The 17,858-nt window shown below is 34.0% G+C and overlaps 1 protein-coding gene and 1 long non-coding RNA gene across 2 annotated transcripts; one reads left to right on the forward strand and one right to left on the reverse strand.

Annotated features, from left to right (window-relative positions):
* Positions 1 to 44: 44 nt before the first annotated feature.
* LOC117233787 (basigin) lies at positions 45 to 17,595 on the forward strand. The gene is made up of 5 exons (XM_033494360.1): positions 45 to 791; positions 9,972 to 10,235; positions 13,997 to 14,245; positions 14,521 to 14,965; positions 15,951 to 17,595. Exons 1-5 carry the CDS (start codon positions 719 to 721, stop codon positions 15,994 to 15,996), a joined length of 1,077 nt encoding a protein of 358 aa, XP_033350251.1. The 5' UTR covers positions 45 to 718; the 3' UTR covers positions 15,997 to 17,595.
* Positions 4,998 to 7,945, reverse strand: LOC117233790. The gene is made up of 4 exons (XR_004493406.1): positions 7,822 to 7,945; positions 6,310 to 7,594; positions 5,417 to 6,232; positions 4,998 to 5,307 (listed from the first exon to the last, which is right to left on the reverse strand). It is a non-coding gene; the product is annotated as an uncharacterized LOC117233790 (long non-coding RNA).
* Positions 17,596 to 17,858: the final 263 nt, after the last annotated feature.

Consider the following 17,858-nt stretch of genomic DNA (forward strand, 5'->3'; position numbering starts at 1 on the left):
GTAGCACGCATGCGCGCGCGAGTCTTATTGGACAGCCGTAGAGGACGTGCGTGAGCAGTGTACGTCGGAGAGCGAAAAGGAGGGAACAACGATCGAGAAAGTAAGAGCGAAGTCCGCGCAGAAAATTAAAGCAGAAGACAGTGGGCAGCCATTTTTCCCTGACACTGCTGTTTCTGCGGCTCTGTGGTGCTAATTGTCGAATTTCTTAACGATTTCGAGTTCGAGACTCGAGATCCGGTAAGAATAAAAGGAGGAAACAGGTGCTGTAAGACTGAGAGAATTTCGGTGTTGTTTTGTGCACACACCGAGATAAAAAAATAATAACCGTGCGAAGAGATAACGATAAGAGGAGTTGAGACGTCAATGATACGGCGTGGCTCGAAGTGACGAGTGCGTGTGTAAATGATCGGCAGAGAGTAGTGGGGCTTCATCGTAGTTGGCTGAGAGTGGACAGCCGAAAAGGAGAAGCTGTCTACAACGGGAAGGGTGTTGTAGGAAGGCGACAGTGACGGCGACGGTGACGACCAAGACAACGACGACGACGGCTAAGATACGACAATCACGGCAGCGATCACGAAAACGAAGATACGGCAGCCCTACATAGGTGTCATTATTCTGTGATTCGTCTAGGGATCCCTAGAAACTCGCCTCGTATCGAATCGTTAAGTATCGCAAAGTGCACACAGTCACGCGCCACCGCGTACATTAGCGCCACGAGATGGAGAGGCGAGCTGCTTTTGTGCTGCTGGGAATGCTATATTTAGCGGGCACCCTCGTCATGGTCCAGGCAGGTGAGATTTATCCTCTCTTTCGGATTGCCTACCATTCTGCCATTCATTTAGTCCATTTTACCATTTATTGTCTCTTATTCCTTTCCACCGTTGTCTTCTAGCGTTTGTTGTACACTCCCGTCACATTGTCAAGTCGTATTCGGAAACTATTCTTCCAACTTCCTTCTGTTTTAAGAAGATAGTACCTTCTTCCAGAAGTATTTGAACGGAATGAGATATTTGTCGAGTTGGAAAATTTTACGCGTTTTATAGTCTTCGGTTGTAGTGGGTGCGTGGTCTGACGAAGTGTCGTTCTGACGAATAAAACATCCGAGACACAATGTAAGACTGCTAGTAAGAATCTATGTATATATTTGATTATTCTAAAGGTGCCTTCAGACAATCAATAACATTGTCAATATTTCAAGGTTCTTAACATCATTGTATAATATTGACAATATTGTATCGGCAATATATAATGATTTTTTTAGTTGAGAATCTTGAAATGTTGATAATATATATTGATAGTCTGAGGGCACCCTAATGTATTTGTTGGATTAGTTCCTTAGAAAACGTATTTACTGTATCCATAGATTATATGTGTGACTATAAAATGACATTGACGTACAGAGGGTGATATTACTAGCGAAGAATAAAGAATGTCAATCGAATCTTGTTTCTGGGAAAAATGTTCCTTGTAACAGACATTTCTCAGTTTTTCTCTCGTTTCTTTAAAATTTTCTGTAACAACAAATTTTTCTCTTCTCGTTTCAACATAATCATTACAATTATTGACATGTATCTTGATTATAATCTGACGAGTTTAAAAAATTCATTGGTACTACGACGTACATGTCACATGGTGTATAAAACACATCCTTATCGTATGTGCTAATTGCAAGCAAAGTTTTTATTAAATTGAATAGTTACACATACATTTACATACTCCATATATAAAAATTACCGTTTTAAATTAAAAATATTTGTTTGAAATATAATTTCCGCGAATATTTCGCGTTAATGCAAGCGACATGTCTTGTTAGATTATGAAATTCTATTTTTAGTTTTGATTATACCGCATTGCGTTAGAAATGCGAGTATCTCAACGCGGCATTGAATATGTGATGCCATCAACTCATCCTCAACCACGACTCTTTCTATGAATTGTATGAATATTTGAACGACTTTCATCACCAAATTATATGGTGACTTTAAAACAGAATTTAGATATGGGATAACAATATTTCATAGTTCTCTATTCTCTCTCAGTAGTACTCACGTGTGTCCTAATCAACTGTCTTCCACGTATAGGTAAAATTACTTTTGGAATCGTTTCCATATCGATATTTGAAATTTTGTTCGAATATGATACATGTCGATGTGGTGATGTTTGGTAGTGTTCGTGCAGAAATTAATTCTAACTGTATCGAAGTTTATTGGCAATGGTACATAATTTCTTGATGCTATTACATATGTATAAAGATACATGTAAATGTATATACATATATTTTTTAATAATATAATATATACATATTTTTTTAAGTTAAATAGTGCGATCTATATATTTAATTTAAACAGTGAAATGTGTATATATATATATCTTTTAATTTAAGTACTAAAGTATATATGTTTCTCTTTTACAGTGCAATAATATAATGTATTTTTATGTTGTTCAATATGTCACATAAAAGTGCGTAGGCAAAAATTTAAGCATGTAAGTTTGAAATATAATCCGGTAATCGGGTAAAGCAATGTATCGACTAAATTTTGACCTTTGCGGTCATTCGAGTTGCGCACCTCTGGTTATACCGACGCAAGACACCGGGATTCGGTCGCATTCGATGCAGCTACATTCCGAGAGACGTACGCAAAGTACCCACGCCAAGCAACTTTTGTTGCGTAACAATTGACCCTATTTTACTAATCCACCCAGAAAACTTTACTTACTTACTTTTAGTGATCGTTACATGGAAGTTAATGTTTGGTTGGTAATTACGTAAATCGCGAGATTTTCCATCATGATAGTACGGCCAATTAAGTTTCGTTGATAAATACGCTATGATGCGTGAGAACACGTTTTCAGCTATTATTTGCTAACTTTTATAACTACTTTTACTGCGATGTGTACAAGAAGTACATGTATAACCGTTCTTTATATTCAAAATCAATAGTTTCATTCATTTATCATACATTTATCATCTATATCACAAGAAAAGAACACCAAAATTTTAAATCTTATTTAAAAACTACAGGAAAAAAACAGGATGAGTGAGGTTTTTCATTTTATCAAGACTATACTTTTTTTCAGTCGATTTTGGAGATGAATATCTTTCTTCTTTTTTTTTTATAAAACTTGATGAATTTATATATCTTGTTCCTTTCAAGGTCATATTAGAATGTTCCTACCAAGTAATATGGAATGCAGAAGATAAAAAGATGGTTATCAGGTTTTTTCTATGAAATATTCATTTATTAAACTGGAAGAAAACGTTCACAGAGCTGTGAAAATGTGTCGCGTGAAAAGTTTTCAAGCGTTCGTCAGAATACTTATATTTAGACCAGAGTCTACGAATATAATTTCCATTTTGTCTGCGTCGTGTTATGGGATGGGCAAGTCGAACGTTTTCGTTTTAATGTAAGTTCGAATTCTTACATGGTTATATTTGCAATTTTGTAAAATTGATATTCAGATTATCATAGATTGGCCGTTTATATTCTTAGTCCGCGTGTCTTGTTTATTGAAATGTAAACTTAACCTCCATTCTCTCTAGCACGGTGAATGTTTTCATCCGCTCTGTTTTGCCATTGCTTGCAAACCAGACGAGAAGAATGCTTACGTCTAACCCTGGGAGCGCCTGTCTATTTTTGACCCTTTAAGATGTACCATAGGATAATGCAACGGTAACAACGGCATGCAAACTTCAAACTCCATCGAACATATTTCTAAAATAATTTTCTGTGGTCCGTGAATCATTTTATTGCTAGAAAAAAGAGAACAAGAATTTATATGAAATTCAAATTTATCTTATACCAGAATCGATTCTCTTTATTCACAAAATTTTCTTTATCGCGAGATCAATATCTACTGCTTTAAATGAAAAAGAACAGATAATACAGATATTGACTTGGTTGCTTGTATTTTATATAGTCGAACATGTTATATATCATTCGTATGATAAATAAAATTTAAGAAGTAACAACATCGATTCTAAATAGTATTTTATATAAGTTATAAAAATATATGAGTTTGTGGATGTTCGTACATTTATAGAAAACTAAGAAAAGAAAAAATACAAAATTTGCAGAATGCACGTAATATGAGGAAGTTTAAGATATCCAAAAGTGTTCTCAGATTTACTAGGTGAGAGAAATTCCTATTTAGGTTTCATTTTTTTAATCATTTTGATAAAAATCTAAATTTACATAAATATTCACAGTTTATAAATGACTTAAAAAGTGTTTCTAATTTTTCATCAAAAGGATTAGAGAAAATATCTCGATATCTGTCCATTATTCATGGTAGTGGGCATGAGTGCGCCGATCGATTCCGAATGTAAACGTTTTTTGCCGAGTTCACTATTCTATACCCTGTCCATAGAACGCGAAGGCACGAACAATTTCGTGCGCTTCAATCGATCGCTTTCTTACGTGTTATTCTATCGATAAGTAAGCAGGCAGTGCTACCAGGCAACTAGAGTGACTAGCGACCCTCGTTTAACTAACTAGGGCGACGTTTTTGGTTTACTTGTTCCGCCATATATTCCCACATCAAGGATCGCTTTATGCATCACCAAAATAAATTCATTAGAGTATCTTTAGTTTATTACATAACTGTTACTCGATCGAACTGACTGAAAACTTTTGTCTTTCTGTATTCTAGGTCTGGGTTAGGTCTAGGTTAGAACTGATCTCAAATGCTAGTCACTACCTGTATATAGATAATCCATGGCGATTGATTAAAAGAATTCATTAAAAGTTTTATCTGAACTTATTGATTTCATCAGGCTTATTACTAATCTTTATTCTAAGAATGTTGAATAAATTGTTTTTTTGTTTTTCCATTTGACTTGTATGATTTTAAAAGATTGTCTTTTCAAATAATTACAATCCTATTGACGTTTTATTCTTCATCAGTTTCGGCTGAAAAGGAAAAGTTATGAATTGTTATTAATGTATCATCCGTTCGTGGAACGATAAGCTAATAATCTAATTATCGACGACTTAAGAATATATTATTTCTTAATGATAGTGTGAAGTGTAACGAGTCGTTATGGTGAATCATAATGCTTAGCCGATGCCCGACCTTTGTTACAGCTGCTGGCAAATACCACTATGATGTACATGGACTCGTATACAGTGTTGTAGCTTATTTATAATTTTACCGATTCGTCATCGAAATGGTAGGTCGTGTGACCTCGCGTACTCATTGCTGCTTTGCAGCTTACTTCTGTCGAGAATTAGGTAGGTTTATTCAATTAATTTAAAATACCCGTAATCGTTCTGGGGAGTTACATTATATTACTATCAAATTATTAACCTAAAACGGATTACGTATAAAATTAATATAGGTTATGGTCAGTTATTGATATGAAAAGTATTGGCTGAAAAGTAGGAAGAGTGAGTATTTTTTTATCGATATTACTTACCGATAATTCAAATAACATTTCTTTTGAGTTACGTTTAATCATCATAGAATTCTCATGCATGTTGACTTTCTATACAATATTATTCGTGTAAGGCGAAATTTGTTCGCAACAGACATCCTTACGAATTCCAATGGTGTGTAATTATGTGTAATTTTTGGACTGTAATTAGGTGGCAAAAAGAATGCATTTTAATGTACACGTAGGGAGCACGTAGTTGGATCATTTGATATTATTTAACATCACGATGCAAAACAGTGTTGTACGAAGTTGTTACAGAATTCCATGAAAACACCTGGCCCGAAATAATTGCTCGAATCGAGATGAAGCACTGTGTAACCTACTTTATTTTGGTTTAACTAACCTTTTCAAATAACTCAAAAAACTCATCCTCTTCGAATTTTAACTTGTAGGATTAAATTGTTTTGTTATTATGACTGTGTTAAGTTTGTTCCAACATAGGTAGGGATAACCCTAGTGATTTTCCAAGAAAATTATTAATGGGCTCATCTGATGTGGTTACTATGGAAACTCGAACACGAAAAAAAATGGCGGAAGAATTTCTCTTGTTCTGTACTTGTCATCCAATCAATGAATTTGCTCCATCTTCGAAGATCGAATATATTTGGCACTTAACCATGTTTACAATTCCAACGTTCTTCCTTCGTATGTCTTTTTCAGATACATCGTTGGCAAACGCGTATCTTGTGGCTACGTACCTACTATCCCTCCCTGAGGATGACGTAAGAGAAGCAGGATCTCTTATTGACTGGTTGACGTAAACATACGTAAACACACGTAGATTGGCCCGTGTTTGCTCTATTTAAACACAAAATGGGGCAAATTAAACAAAAAGGCAATTTGAGGATACTTCATCGCATTTCAAACTTAATTACCCGCTCATTTTCTTTGTATATATTAGGTCGGAAGGTGTATTCCCATCTGAATTGCACGCGATCAAGTTAGATACTATTTCAGGAGGCAACCTGAATTTTGTCACGTCATTGAATTAGTCGAATAAAGTATGAAAATTACGGTCTTTGTAAAAAAGTAACCAGAGACTTTAAAAAAGCTTTTTTTTTTTTATCAAAGTTTTTCTTATTCGTTGAAGTTATAAAGCGATAAAAGAGGCGTCTTGTATAGGTTGGGAAGTTTCATTATGTTTTTCACGTCTATCTGGTGAAAGTCATTTAGAGAAGATTAAATTGACAACTTTGTTGAAAAAGGCATTTTTATCTTCTACTATAAACTACAAATCTTGTTCACCTTTACAAATATTGGTATCTTCTGAACGTTTATGTTTGTTTAGCTACTGGCTTTTCCGATATCGGATTTCAAGCGCTACATGTCTCGTTTAGCTCGAGATAATATCGAAACTCGAGGACAAGACAGAAGGTTATGCTAGAGGAAAAATCATTTAAGTAACTCTTGTACGGAATTGGTTTGCGTGATAAATGAAGCATAAGTTTGCCTGAGAACATAATCTTTAGTTTGAGTTTAGAGATATTTGTTGGTCTTGTTAAATGACTAACTTTCTGTTAATTCTAAGTCAATATAGATTGATAACTTCTTTCCAATGCTTAGGGACAATGCGTTACCCATCGATATTGTTCATTTTATAGGTCAAACCTTTTAATCTGAATAATGTTTGATTTAATCATTCAGAATAATCTCTTGTAAACATTTTATAAAAATTGTTTTTCTCTTTTGCATTTTTGTACGTCAGTGATTAATTTATATAAATACTGATTATATCACTAAAACCGAACAATTTGTATATTACGTGCTTTTGTATATTCGTGTATACGTACTTTTTCCAAGAATTATAAAACATGTACGAAGTTGTTCAATTCCTCAGCAGTAGTTTCACTTATCTGCTGGGCTTATTAGAGCAGAAAAATTGTAATGTATTCCTATTGGAAAAACTCTCTAGCTCTACTCTCTTACATCAGGCTGGTGAGTTTATCAGGAGATGCAACGACTGTCTTTTAAGCGACCCATATTTGAAATTCATTTATCTTCTAAGCTTGTTGGTTAACGTGCGAGTGAATTAATAATGTGACGAAATTGGATGGACTTAGAAACATCATGTGCGAATTGAGTTCGTGATAAATATGTTTGGTCACTATGTGAAAAATTTGGTCGTTCATTCAGCCTGCTAACTTCATTCTTATTTAGAATCTGAAATGAAAAATAATAATATATAAGTTGAATAAAATATAATAAATAAGATGAATAACTCATTTTTGAAACTTGAAACTAAAATCACTGCTTTAACTCTTTGATTGCACGAACCATATGCTTATCTTTTCTTTGAACGAGTTCAGTGGTTTCAACTTTATAATGGTTAGAATAGAATGGACATTGTCAGGATAGTAGAACGTGTTTATGTGCATTGGCTATCTTACGTTTGTGCTTCATCTCGCGAGTATGTGCAAGTCCAACTTGCCAAATTGCGTCCTAGATCACGGAGCGTCCCAATTCCTGCGTCCTTCATCGTTTTCTTTATATTTTTGCATAAAGAGACGTTCGAAGATCTTCCGACTCCTCTCGCATGAGTTCCTGTGAGCGTTCCACATGGAACTCGGTATCTCCAGTCCAAACAAAAAATGATACTGCGTAGTTCCAGTTCGGTCCAGTTGGAGTCAGTTCGTTGTTCGAATACAATAAGTCCTCTTCTGCCGGAATATTTTTACTTCGAATTAAATGTACATTTAAGTTTATTTCTAAAACAAACAAGTTATGCGAAAGCATTAGCTACCACTACAATTCGTTTGTTTAAAATTATAAATTATAAACGTTTGATATTTTTGTGATAATATTTAGGTTAGGTTTTCCAACAATCATTTCTAGGGAAAAATAAATGAAATCAACTATAATGTTAATAAAATTAAGGAAATGTAATCTAAAGGGTTATTCAATTTCGAAGTCATTTGGTCATTTTTGGTAGAATTCCAAAGATCGAGTTTCCTAACGTTATTAAAACCGTCAAAGATCGATTCTGCGTCAGTGGTGCCATTAGAAGTCGCATGGTCGGTCACGCGGTAACAGTTTGAATTACGAATGAACGCCAGGCTTCCAACTCCCTTTTATAACCACGCCTAGGTAGAGCCACATAATTCTGCAATATAGTCACTTCTGATGCTGAGGGTCATACGGCACGTGTTCTTCGTGCTATCGATCCCTTTTCCATCCTACTCTACGTTCTAGTACACCTCCGACTTTGTAAACAGAGTGGCTCGACTTGTTCTTTATCTTATCGTTTTCTCTATAAACTTCTGACGCTTCGTATCTTTCTCTTTGTTCTTTCTATCCGTCTTATAAAATTTCGTAATTAAAAACTTAAATTATAAATTCGTTAAACGACTGGCGATGATCTTCGATCTAGAAATAACTGTTGAAATAAAGGTCATTAGATTATATTCCTAATATAATTGCGTTAAGTAAATGTTTAAGTTGCAAACAATCATCGATTCTTATAGGTGTCTCTTGGTCGCGGTATATTCTTAAATCGGTTAACAAGGAAGGCAGAAGCCAGTAAAGCCACTTTATAGGTCAGCCCGATGTGTTCGTAATTATCAGTCTCTTTTCCCTGAGCCTGCATGCATTATAATTTCATCTGGTCGAGTTGGTGTCTACGAGGACGACGGGGTGTTGTAAAAGAATAAATCGCTAAAAATAAATAGGAATTGCCGAGCGTGTATGTCCTCTGCCCCGTGGAACCGGATCAACGTGTTCGTTACCGATGTTCCTGCATTCTTGTCGCTGCACCGTCGTGATTGACTTTTTGGCGCCGGCCGGTTCCGACTCACCGTTGCGAGTCCATCCACTAGAGTGCTATTTTCTACCGAATCAGAAGTGAAGAAAGCCATGTTCGATGCATAGCAGGAAAATTCCTTCTTTAGCCTCTTTTATTTATTATTATATTTAGTTTACTTCCTTTCTGGATTCCGTATACTATGCAAAAATACCCCGTATACTTAAAGTACTTAAACACTTACTATGAATGAAACTTTTAATGAATTTATTATGTGTGGTACGGAAAATATTTTTAAATTTTATTAGCACTGTAATGAGACAAGACTGTTATTAGGAAAATTCGAAACCAGTCTGAAACATATTTTGAATAATTCACAAAATTTTCTATGGTAAGTGTCTGAGTACTATCATGAGCCACTGTAGATAATATAAATTGTTTTCTTAAAGAAGGAAATATTTATAAAAAAATACAACGTTAGAATAACACTGCTATAAACAGATTTCAAAGCTCTACAAGGAAAATTTATCACATGGTATAATACATTATGCAGCACCATGATGCGATTAATAACTAGGAAACTTTAAAATTAAATCCCAATTGATCACGTGTCAGACGTGATCAGACCTTATATTGAAAAAGCCTGCCGTAGACTTAGCAAAAGAATGACTATATCTCTTCAGGAACAGCACACTCGTGATCTGTTCCTCGTAGAAACCAGATGCTCGTACAAGTCATTATCTCCGGATGGTTGTTGTCGTACACCCCTTGATGTGTGCTCGTATGTTCTTCCCGATAAAGTAACCTACAAGGGAGCATCGGTCGTGCACGAGAATCAACCTTGGTCGATCGAGTGTAGCGACTTGAAGCCGGACGATATGATCAGATGGACCAGAAACGGACAATCGTTGGAACCAGAGCTGGCTAGTGGTCAGCTGACGGTTCAATCGCCGGTGGGAACAGGAAGCAGCACTCTGCGGGCAATGCATGCTACGGATAGCCACCATGGGGATTATAAATGCACGCAAGACAGCGACGAGTTATTTCATCTGTGGATAAATTTTGGTTCGTATATGTCGAGCTCCCTTCGCTTATAAATTTTAGACTGCGGATTCCAATGCGTTTTTAGGAAATTTAGAAGTGTAGAATTCACAGAATGCGCATAATATGAATAATGTATAAAATATCCAAGGTGTATAGCGTTTCTATAATATTTGGCAGGCAAAACAATTTCTATTTTTTTAATTATATTTTTGAAAATATGAATTTGTATAAAAATCGGCAGTCTATTTATATTTTGCTATAATATCACGCTATTTATACTTATATTCTGCTATAATGTTGTATATTTATTTACATGCGATACTGCCCGTATAAGCGTCTAAATGTTTGTTCGTCTTGAGTCTCTATCTTCATTAGAGGCCCGCTCCACAATTTCTGCATCAGTTGCACACGTTGCAGCATACTTCAGTGTGTATAGGTTGCTTAATTTACATTTATTTTCGTGCATTGTAATTCTCAGAATATATAACTAGCTCTTGGAATTGTCTCTTTTCTTATGCATTTATGGGAAATCTGAAGGTGCAAAAATTCACTCAATGCATATAATATAAAAAAATATATAAAATATCCAGAGTAGAGTATTTATTATAATATCTGGTAGATGAAATAAATTTCTATTTACGTTTCATTTCTTCCGTTATGTTTATAAAAATACAATAATGCATAAAAATCCGTAGTCTATCTATATGAAATAAATACGCGTGTCAAACACGATGAAGAGAGATACTAGGGATTTTTAAAAAATGCTTTTCGATAACTGGCCAACTTAGTGAAGCGCTATCATAATTACGTATCCAGACACGATCTGCAAATGTTTATTCGGGCAGTATTTCATGTAACTATTTTTTAAATATCTACGTACCCTGATTGTGCATTTTGTATGTATGCATTTTGAATAATACTTGTTTGTCTCTTCTGCATGTAAATGTAACGTAACAGATGCTTATATAATTCTTGTTGCACACCAGGTTCTGGAATGTTAATTTTAAGAGTAATTAAAGGTGTAACAGAAGAGTATAGTCTGTTTGAAATCAACTGGAAGTCGCTCCAACATTGTATGCCCGCAACATTTGTATAACTTGTAAAGCTTTCACCATTCTTCAACTGTATTATGGGATACAACACAAATATTGCGTTAATTTGCACAAAGCAGAAAGATTCATATTAATGAATGTATTGACATAACTTATACAATTATTATATAGAGCTATTTTCATTGATCAAGTTTCAAAATAACGCTATAGCAAAAGTGTTATTTTGAAGGATCTTCTTATTTTTGTTTAAGTATCAAGCATACTCTTTTTTCAAATCTCAGTATTTTAAGACAGCTTTATAGAGCAATATACCGCAGGCGGTTGTTTCTAAATAGGTACTTGTCCGAGTTTCAGGTGTCATCGCTGTCCTAGATTCGAATTTGTTGAAATTGCTATACCTGTAAATTTCTCGAATCGATGAAGAGACATATTGCTAATGACTATCCATCGACTGTCATCGATCAATCCTTCATTCATTAACCCATACGAAAGTTCAGAGTTCACTCTGGGATTAGGATTATGAATCTTATGATGTTTGCCCGTTGTTCGAGCTTCTAAGTATATTTGTTTATGTGATTGATAATTAGTAATAGTAATAATAATAATTATACAATTATTTGAGATACTCAGTCTTTTTCACACGTTACCACATGATGAAACGTATTTTATGACTTGTACAATTAACGTGGAGCTCTATACTATTGTACTCTTTCTCTTCTGATGACGCATGGTTTTATGACTACGTAGTGGTACAAACGTAAATGATAATTAATCGCGACTAATAACCATCCTTGGCTTGTTAATGCTTGTTACTGCTTTTATTGACTGTATCATGTGAGATGGAACAATGGCCCAGAGAGTACAACTGCTGGTGGACATTGCTGTGACTAAACAGAATGCGTTTCTTATGATCGAATGTGCAGCCTATCTATTTCGAGGATACAGTAGTATTCAAACTACGAAGTATTAAAACACATTTAGAAGGCTTGTATGAATATATAGTGGAATATATATATATGTAAAATGTATTTGTACACTACTATATTTATTTTTGTATTTATATACCTACTAGTTAATTAATTCCAACTGTAAAAAATTTCATATCATTTAGTAATGCTTTCATATAATTCAAAATTTGATATTACTGAAATAAAATGTAGAACCTAATAAAAAACGTGTCATGGGAAAATAAGGGTGTGCACAGATACATGTACACTATGTACAAATACTTTTCCTAGCCACTGTATTATGTGTTATATAAAACATTTTGAAATTTCATTAACACTGTAAGCAAATACAATTATTGTGGGTGTATTGGTAAAGGTTGAAACAAATGTAAAAATGTACATAGAAACTACAAAATATTTGGTCAAACTACATATATATTTCCCAGAGAGCACAAAAATATTTGAACAGTCAATTATTCGTTATATTAATAAGCCACAATATTCAGTGGGACTATTTTTAACGCTTACTATATGTTTAGCATTGTATATACTAATTTTTTTGCTAAATATATATTTGCAGTAAACGTCTTAGACCTTCAATATACATTGTTAGATTGGTTTCAAATTTAACCAATATAATCATGTCATTCATACCAACTATAGTGTTAATGATATTCCAAAATATTTCATATAACACATACACTATGTAGATAAATATAATTTTTTATGGTAAATGTTCAAGTACTTTCATGAATTGATATATATATATATAATCTTCAGATACCTGTTCTATATACCAGTTCCATGATGTAATTCAAACGTTACAGTGTTTTGCTGTCCATTTATATCACTGCTACTGTTTGTTTGCAATTCTTATCTTCGCTAGGCGTTTATTGTCCCGCGAGTGAAGAAGCTTTGAAAAGCCTTGAGTACATTATTTCATTCTTGCAGCTGCCAGTATCTAACTGTACTTGTATTTCGAATTATTTCTTAATATGATAAATATTTGTGCCAATTCCGAATTTAATGACGCTTGAAGATTCTTAGAACTTGAAGATTAATAGAAGAACAAAGATGCAATTAGATTTATCTCTGTGTAAAACTGTTTTGCTAATAAAACATTAGCTGACTGTGTTAAGGAAATTGTTGTGTAAAGAAAATCTTTAAAATGCGTATCTTGCATGGAATAAACAATACATTAAGAATCTCTTTATTTTTATTTGTTTAATTAGTGAACTCATAAGGTATTTGAGCGAAGCAAAGATTTTGTACTTTTTGGTATATAATAATATTATAATATATAATAATATAATATATAATAATATAATATATAATAATATAATAATATAATATATCTATTTTGAAACTGCTAGTATATTAAAGAACTGTATTAAAGAAGATGTAACAGATTGTTTTATCCGGGAGTAAATCGATTCTCATGTTGCTTTTGTTAAAAATTTGAAAGATAACGATGGCCTGGACTGTTCTGATAAGAAATACTATTAAAGATAAGAAACGTAGGATCTTGAATACCTTGAGAAATTTTGAAAAATACGTTATATAATTCGCATTAGGAATACAAATTGAATTTATAAACTCGGAGAAACGACTAAAGTTATTTTTGTTTTACTAAACAAAAATTGTGAAATTAACAAGCGTATGAACTGATGTTGGTTTGTGCTATGCAAATAGCATAGCAAGTTTGTTATTTAACAGCATCTTATGTGAAGAAGAATAAATAACTTTTGATATGAAGTAACAATTTGGTTTCTTTATGAGACAGATAAGAAGATCAGAATACTTACAGCCACGGATGTTCCAATGACATTAGAATGCGCAAACAAAAGTGCAGGGGAAAAGCTGCAATGGTTTAAGCAAGATATTCCCATCTATAAAGCATTAGCTGGTAACGAAGATTTAATTAAACTGGATAACGAAACAGGCACCTTGGAAGTTTTGAAGATCTCAGAAGCTGTGTATGGAAATTATACTTGTAAAGGAACCAACTATACCACAAAGTACGGGATCGTACGTAAGTATAACCTTAAAATCTTTATTCTTAAGGGTTTCAATTCTTTCTACAATACAAAACCTGCCTTCCTTCTTCTTTTTAGTTTTTAAATTTAATTTTAGTCGAATATTTATTATTTTCATTTTATTTTGTTTTTTTATAACAATATTGTTAAATATTATATCATCTTTGAAAAATAATCTTTTACAAAGACTCCAGAATTCTGATATATATTTTACTATATTTAATTTTTCTATTAATTTGTTTACAATATTAAAAATCTTGTTTATTTGCAGCAAAACCTACTGCATACCTTCCTGATTCAACAAGTGTGGTGGAAGGAGAGAAGTTGCATTTAACATGTGCCGGTAAACAGAGTCCTGGTATTAAGGTATCATGGACATTTGGAAACCAGAATTACACGCGCAGCGCTGGTCGCGTTAAGCTCGGATGGGACCATGAAAGAAATATCTACGGAGCCGTCTTAATGGTTGAAAATATCGAGATGGACGATCGTGGTAACGTTTCCTGTAGGGTATCCTATAACTGGTCCGATACTGCTGAATCTCATGTGGCAGAGGCCCAAACATTCCTCAGGGTCAAAGACAAGCTCGCCGCACTCTGGCCCTTCTTAGGCATTTGCGCAGAGGTTATTGTTCTGTGCGCTATTATCCTAGTCTACGAGAAGAAACGAAACAAGGCTGAACTTGAGGAATCTGATACTGATCAGAGTCCTGACACGTATGTATATTCTTCACTTTTACTTGTTTCTTATTCAGTCTCAGATAATTATGGCAGTATAGTGTTTTCTCAATTTTGATTATTTCATTCTAGCGCATCTTGTAAAAGAAGCCTTCTTTATTTCATCACTAAAACAAGCAATCTTAATAATCTTAATAACAAAATCTAATGTACTTTCTATTATTTCGTTAGGAAACCATTAAATTTAAAAACTTCTTTTTAAAAAAAAGCTGGAGTCAAATAGTCAAACTTGGAAAAAGTTGATATATCGCAGAGTTACTAAGATTCAAACTTGAAAATCTGTTTGAAATTTATTTATTAATATATACAGGGATCCGGGTACAAGCACAGGAGACGATAGACTAGAATACTATATACCACTGCGCGGACCTCTTCCACCCTCTAAACTTCCTGTCGATTCCCCTGACACGCCATCGACGCAGAAAATCCCAGGTCACAGGACGATCCAGTTGAATTCCTTCCCCAAAAAACCACGCCGTTTGTCTGCACCGGCGCGGTTGTATCTCTCCCGCTATTACTTTAAATCTTTCCCTCTGACGTCGTGCCATCGCTTTCAGCTTTACTGGCGCTTACTCAGAAAATTGAAAGTAAAGATATATGAACGCAAAAATTTTTATTTAAAGGGTACGAAGCGTACAGTTAAATATCCTTTAAACTATGCTTGAAACTTTTTTATATAGATTATTTCATAAGTAGGTAGTCAAACATTTAGATTATATCAATATGGAATTATCTCAGAAATATTCTTATAACTATTTTCATATTTTTTAAAGCAAATAAGTTAAATATCTAAATTTTCTTATAGTGTTACCAGTTCTTAAAAAATCTTGTACAAAATAATACGTTACCACATATCGATTAGCGTATCCGTGTCCCGTCTCATTGTGTATGACTCATTCTCGTGACCAGTTTCACCTTCGGATAGTATTAACTGTTTAATAATTGGTTTTATCTCGTCCCGTAGCAAGCCAACACCCAACAAGGATTCTGACGTTAGGCAAAGAAAATGAAGGAAGAAATAAAAAGCGGCGGACGAACGAGAGCGATGCAGGATAGTGGAATGGATGTGAGGGAATGATCGTGTGGCATATGCCGAAGTGACAATATAGATAACTGTTACAAGGATGAGGGACAGCGGGGTAGGACAAGAGAAACCAAATAAGCAAGCAAACAATTCTGTAACAAGAGAAAGACATCACCTAGAAGAGCATACACAAGTATAGAGAATAAAAAACGAAATAATAAAGAAAAGAAACGATAATAACGTTTTCAGTGGACTGGTTAAGCTCAGGAAGTGAAGCCCCGACCCCGGGCGTTCGAATGCATACCTGCGTGGAAACAGGCTTGCCTGTACACAGAGAATGTTAGCGCGCGCGGAATTACAATTTACTAACAGATTTAAATTAAGCCTTATTATCGTGTTCACTCCATTTATCAAATGTTCGCCTGTCCGTACTCTCTTACTACACTGCTTTGATCGACGATCGAGAAGAAATAAAAAAAAAAGAAAAACGATAAAAAAATATATTGAAGAAAAAACAATGTGCTGCTGATCTTACGCGTCGTATGTATCTATAAAAAGATGGGAGTGCGCGAGAGCGTAGAGAAGATGAAAAAGAAGAGAAACGAGAGTAAGGTTAGGAAGAAGAGGGAACGAGAGAAAAAGATCGAGAGGGCGTGAAAGAAATGTTTTAAGTATGTGTGTGTCTGTGTGTGCTTGCATACGCTTGAATGAAAGAATGCAATAGCGACGAACAGAAGTAAAAAAAACAAAAAAAAAAGAAAAAAAGAAAAAAGAACGAACTAGTCGAAACGGTGCATACTCGCCAAATGCAAACGTGCACAAGAATGAAATAAGAAATTCGTTTTTATTATATTTCCTGCTTGTACGAATAAATAAATAAATAAATAAATACATACATACATACATACATACATACATACATACATACATACATACATACATACATACATACATACATACATACATACATATATACATACATATATATACCACATTCAAGGCGCATTTATTCGTTAAGGTATTTTCTGTAAAGAGTACTTGTTTCCCGTACTCTTTAAGGATAAAAGTATAAATTCACTGTTCTGTTCATGCTTTTTGGCGGGTATGTCTGGTACGTGATTCAGAGCGTGTAGGCACTTGTTTCTCATACTTCGTACTATGTGATGGAAGAAACGAAAGAATAATTTTATGGCAGGACCGAAAATATGTACTCGATGCTAGTTACATAATAAATAGTATCGAGGAAGGCAATGCGTGCTATAATTAGCTTCCGAATACATCAGACTTTCGAAGGTACAATAAAAAAAACAGCTTACCTGGTGGTGTCGCCTTATAATTATAATTATTATTATTATTATTATTGTTATTATTATTATTATGATTAATATTATTATATTATTATTATTAATTATATTGATCTTAAATATTCCATCGTTCATGGAGAACACGTCGGAAGTCATAGTTTTGCGCGCAACGCCGTTGTTAACGACGTTAATGTAATATTAATTCTGTAATATTATTGCCATCGTTACTACTGCTGCTACTATCGTTATTATGATTATTACAAGTATTATCGTTAATTTTATCACTATTGTAATAATTTATGATCCGTACCAATACGATTGTCTTATCGACAGTATCGTCATTGTAAGTATTACTGTTTCTATAATGATCCATTTAAGAACTAGCAAAAGTGCAATTTAGATACTCGGTGAGAAATTTCTATTTGCGGGTGCTACTTGTTATGTCTTTTATGTACTTCTATCATTGTCTCTAATGTTGCCATTATTATTATCAGCACTATTGTTGATATTAATAGGAGAATTACTACAGCCATGAATTCGCTCT

This window comes from Bombus vosnesenskii, unplaced genomic scaffold (assembly GCF_011952255.1).
Source record: "Bombus vosnesenskii isolate JDL3184/JDL3185 unplaced genomic scaffold, Bvos_JDL3184-5_v1.1 scf7180000013299, whole genome shotgun sequence".
NCBI lineage: Eukaryota > Metazoa > Arthropoda > Insecta > Hymenoptera > Apidae > Bombus > Bombus vosnesenskii.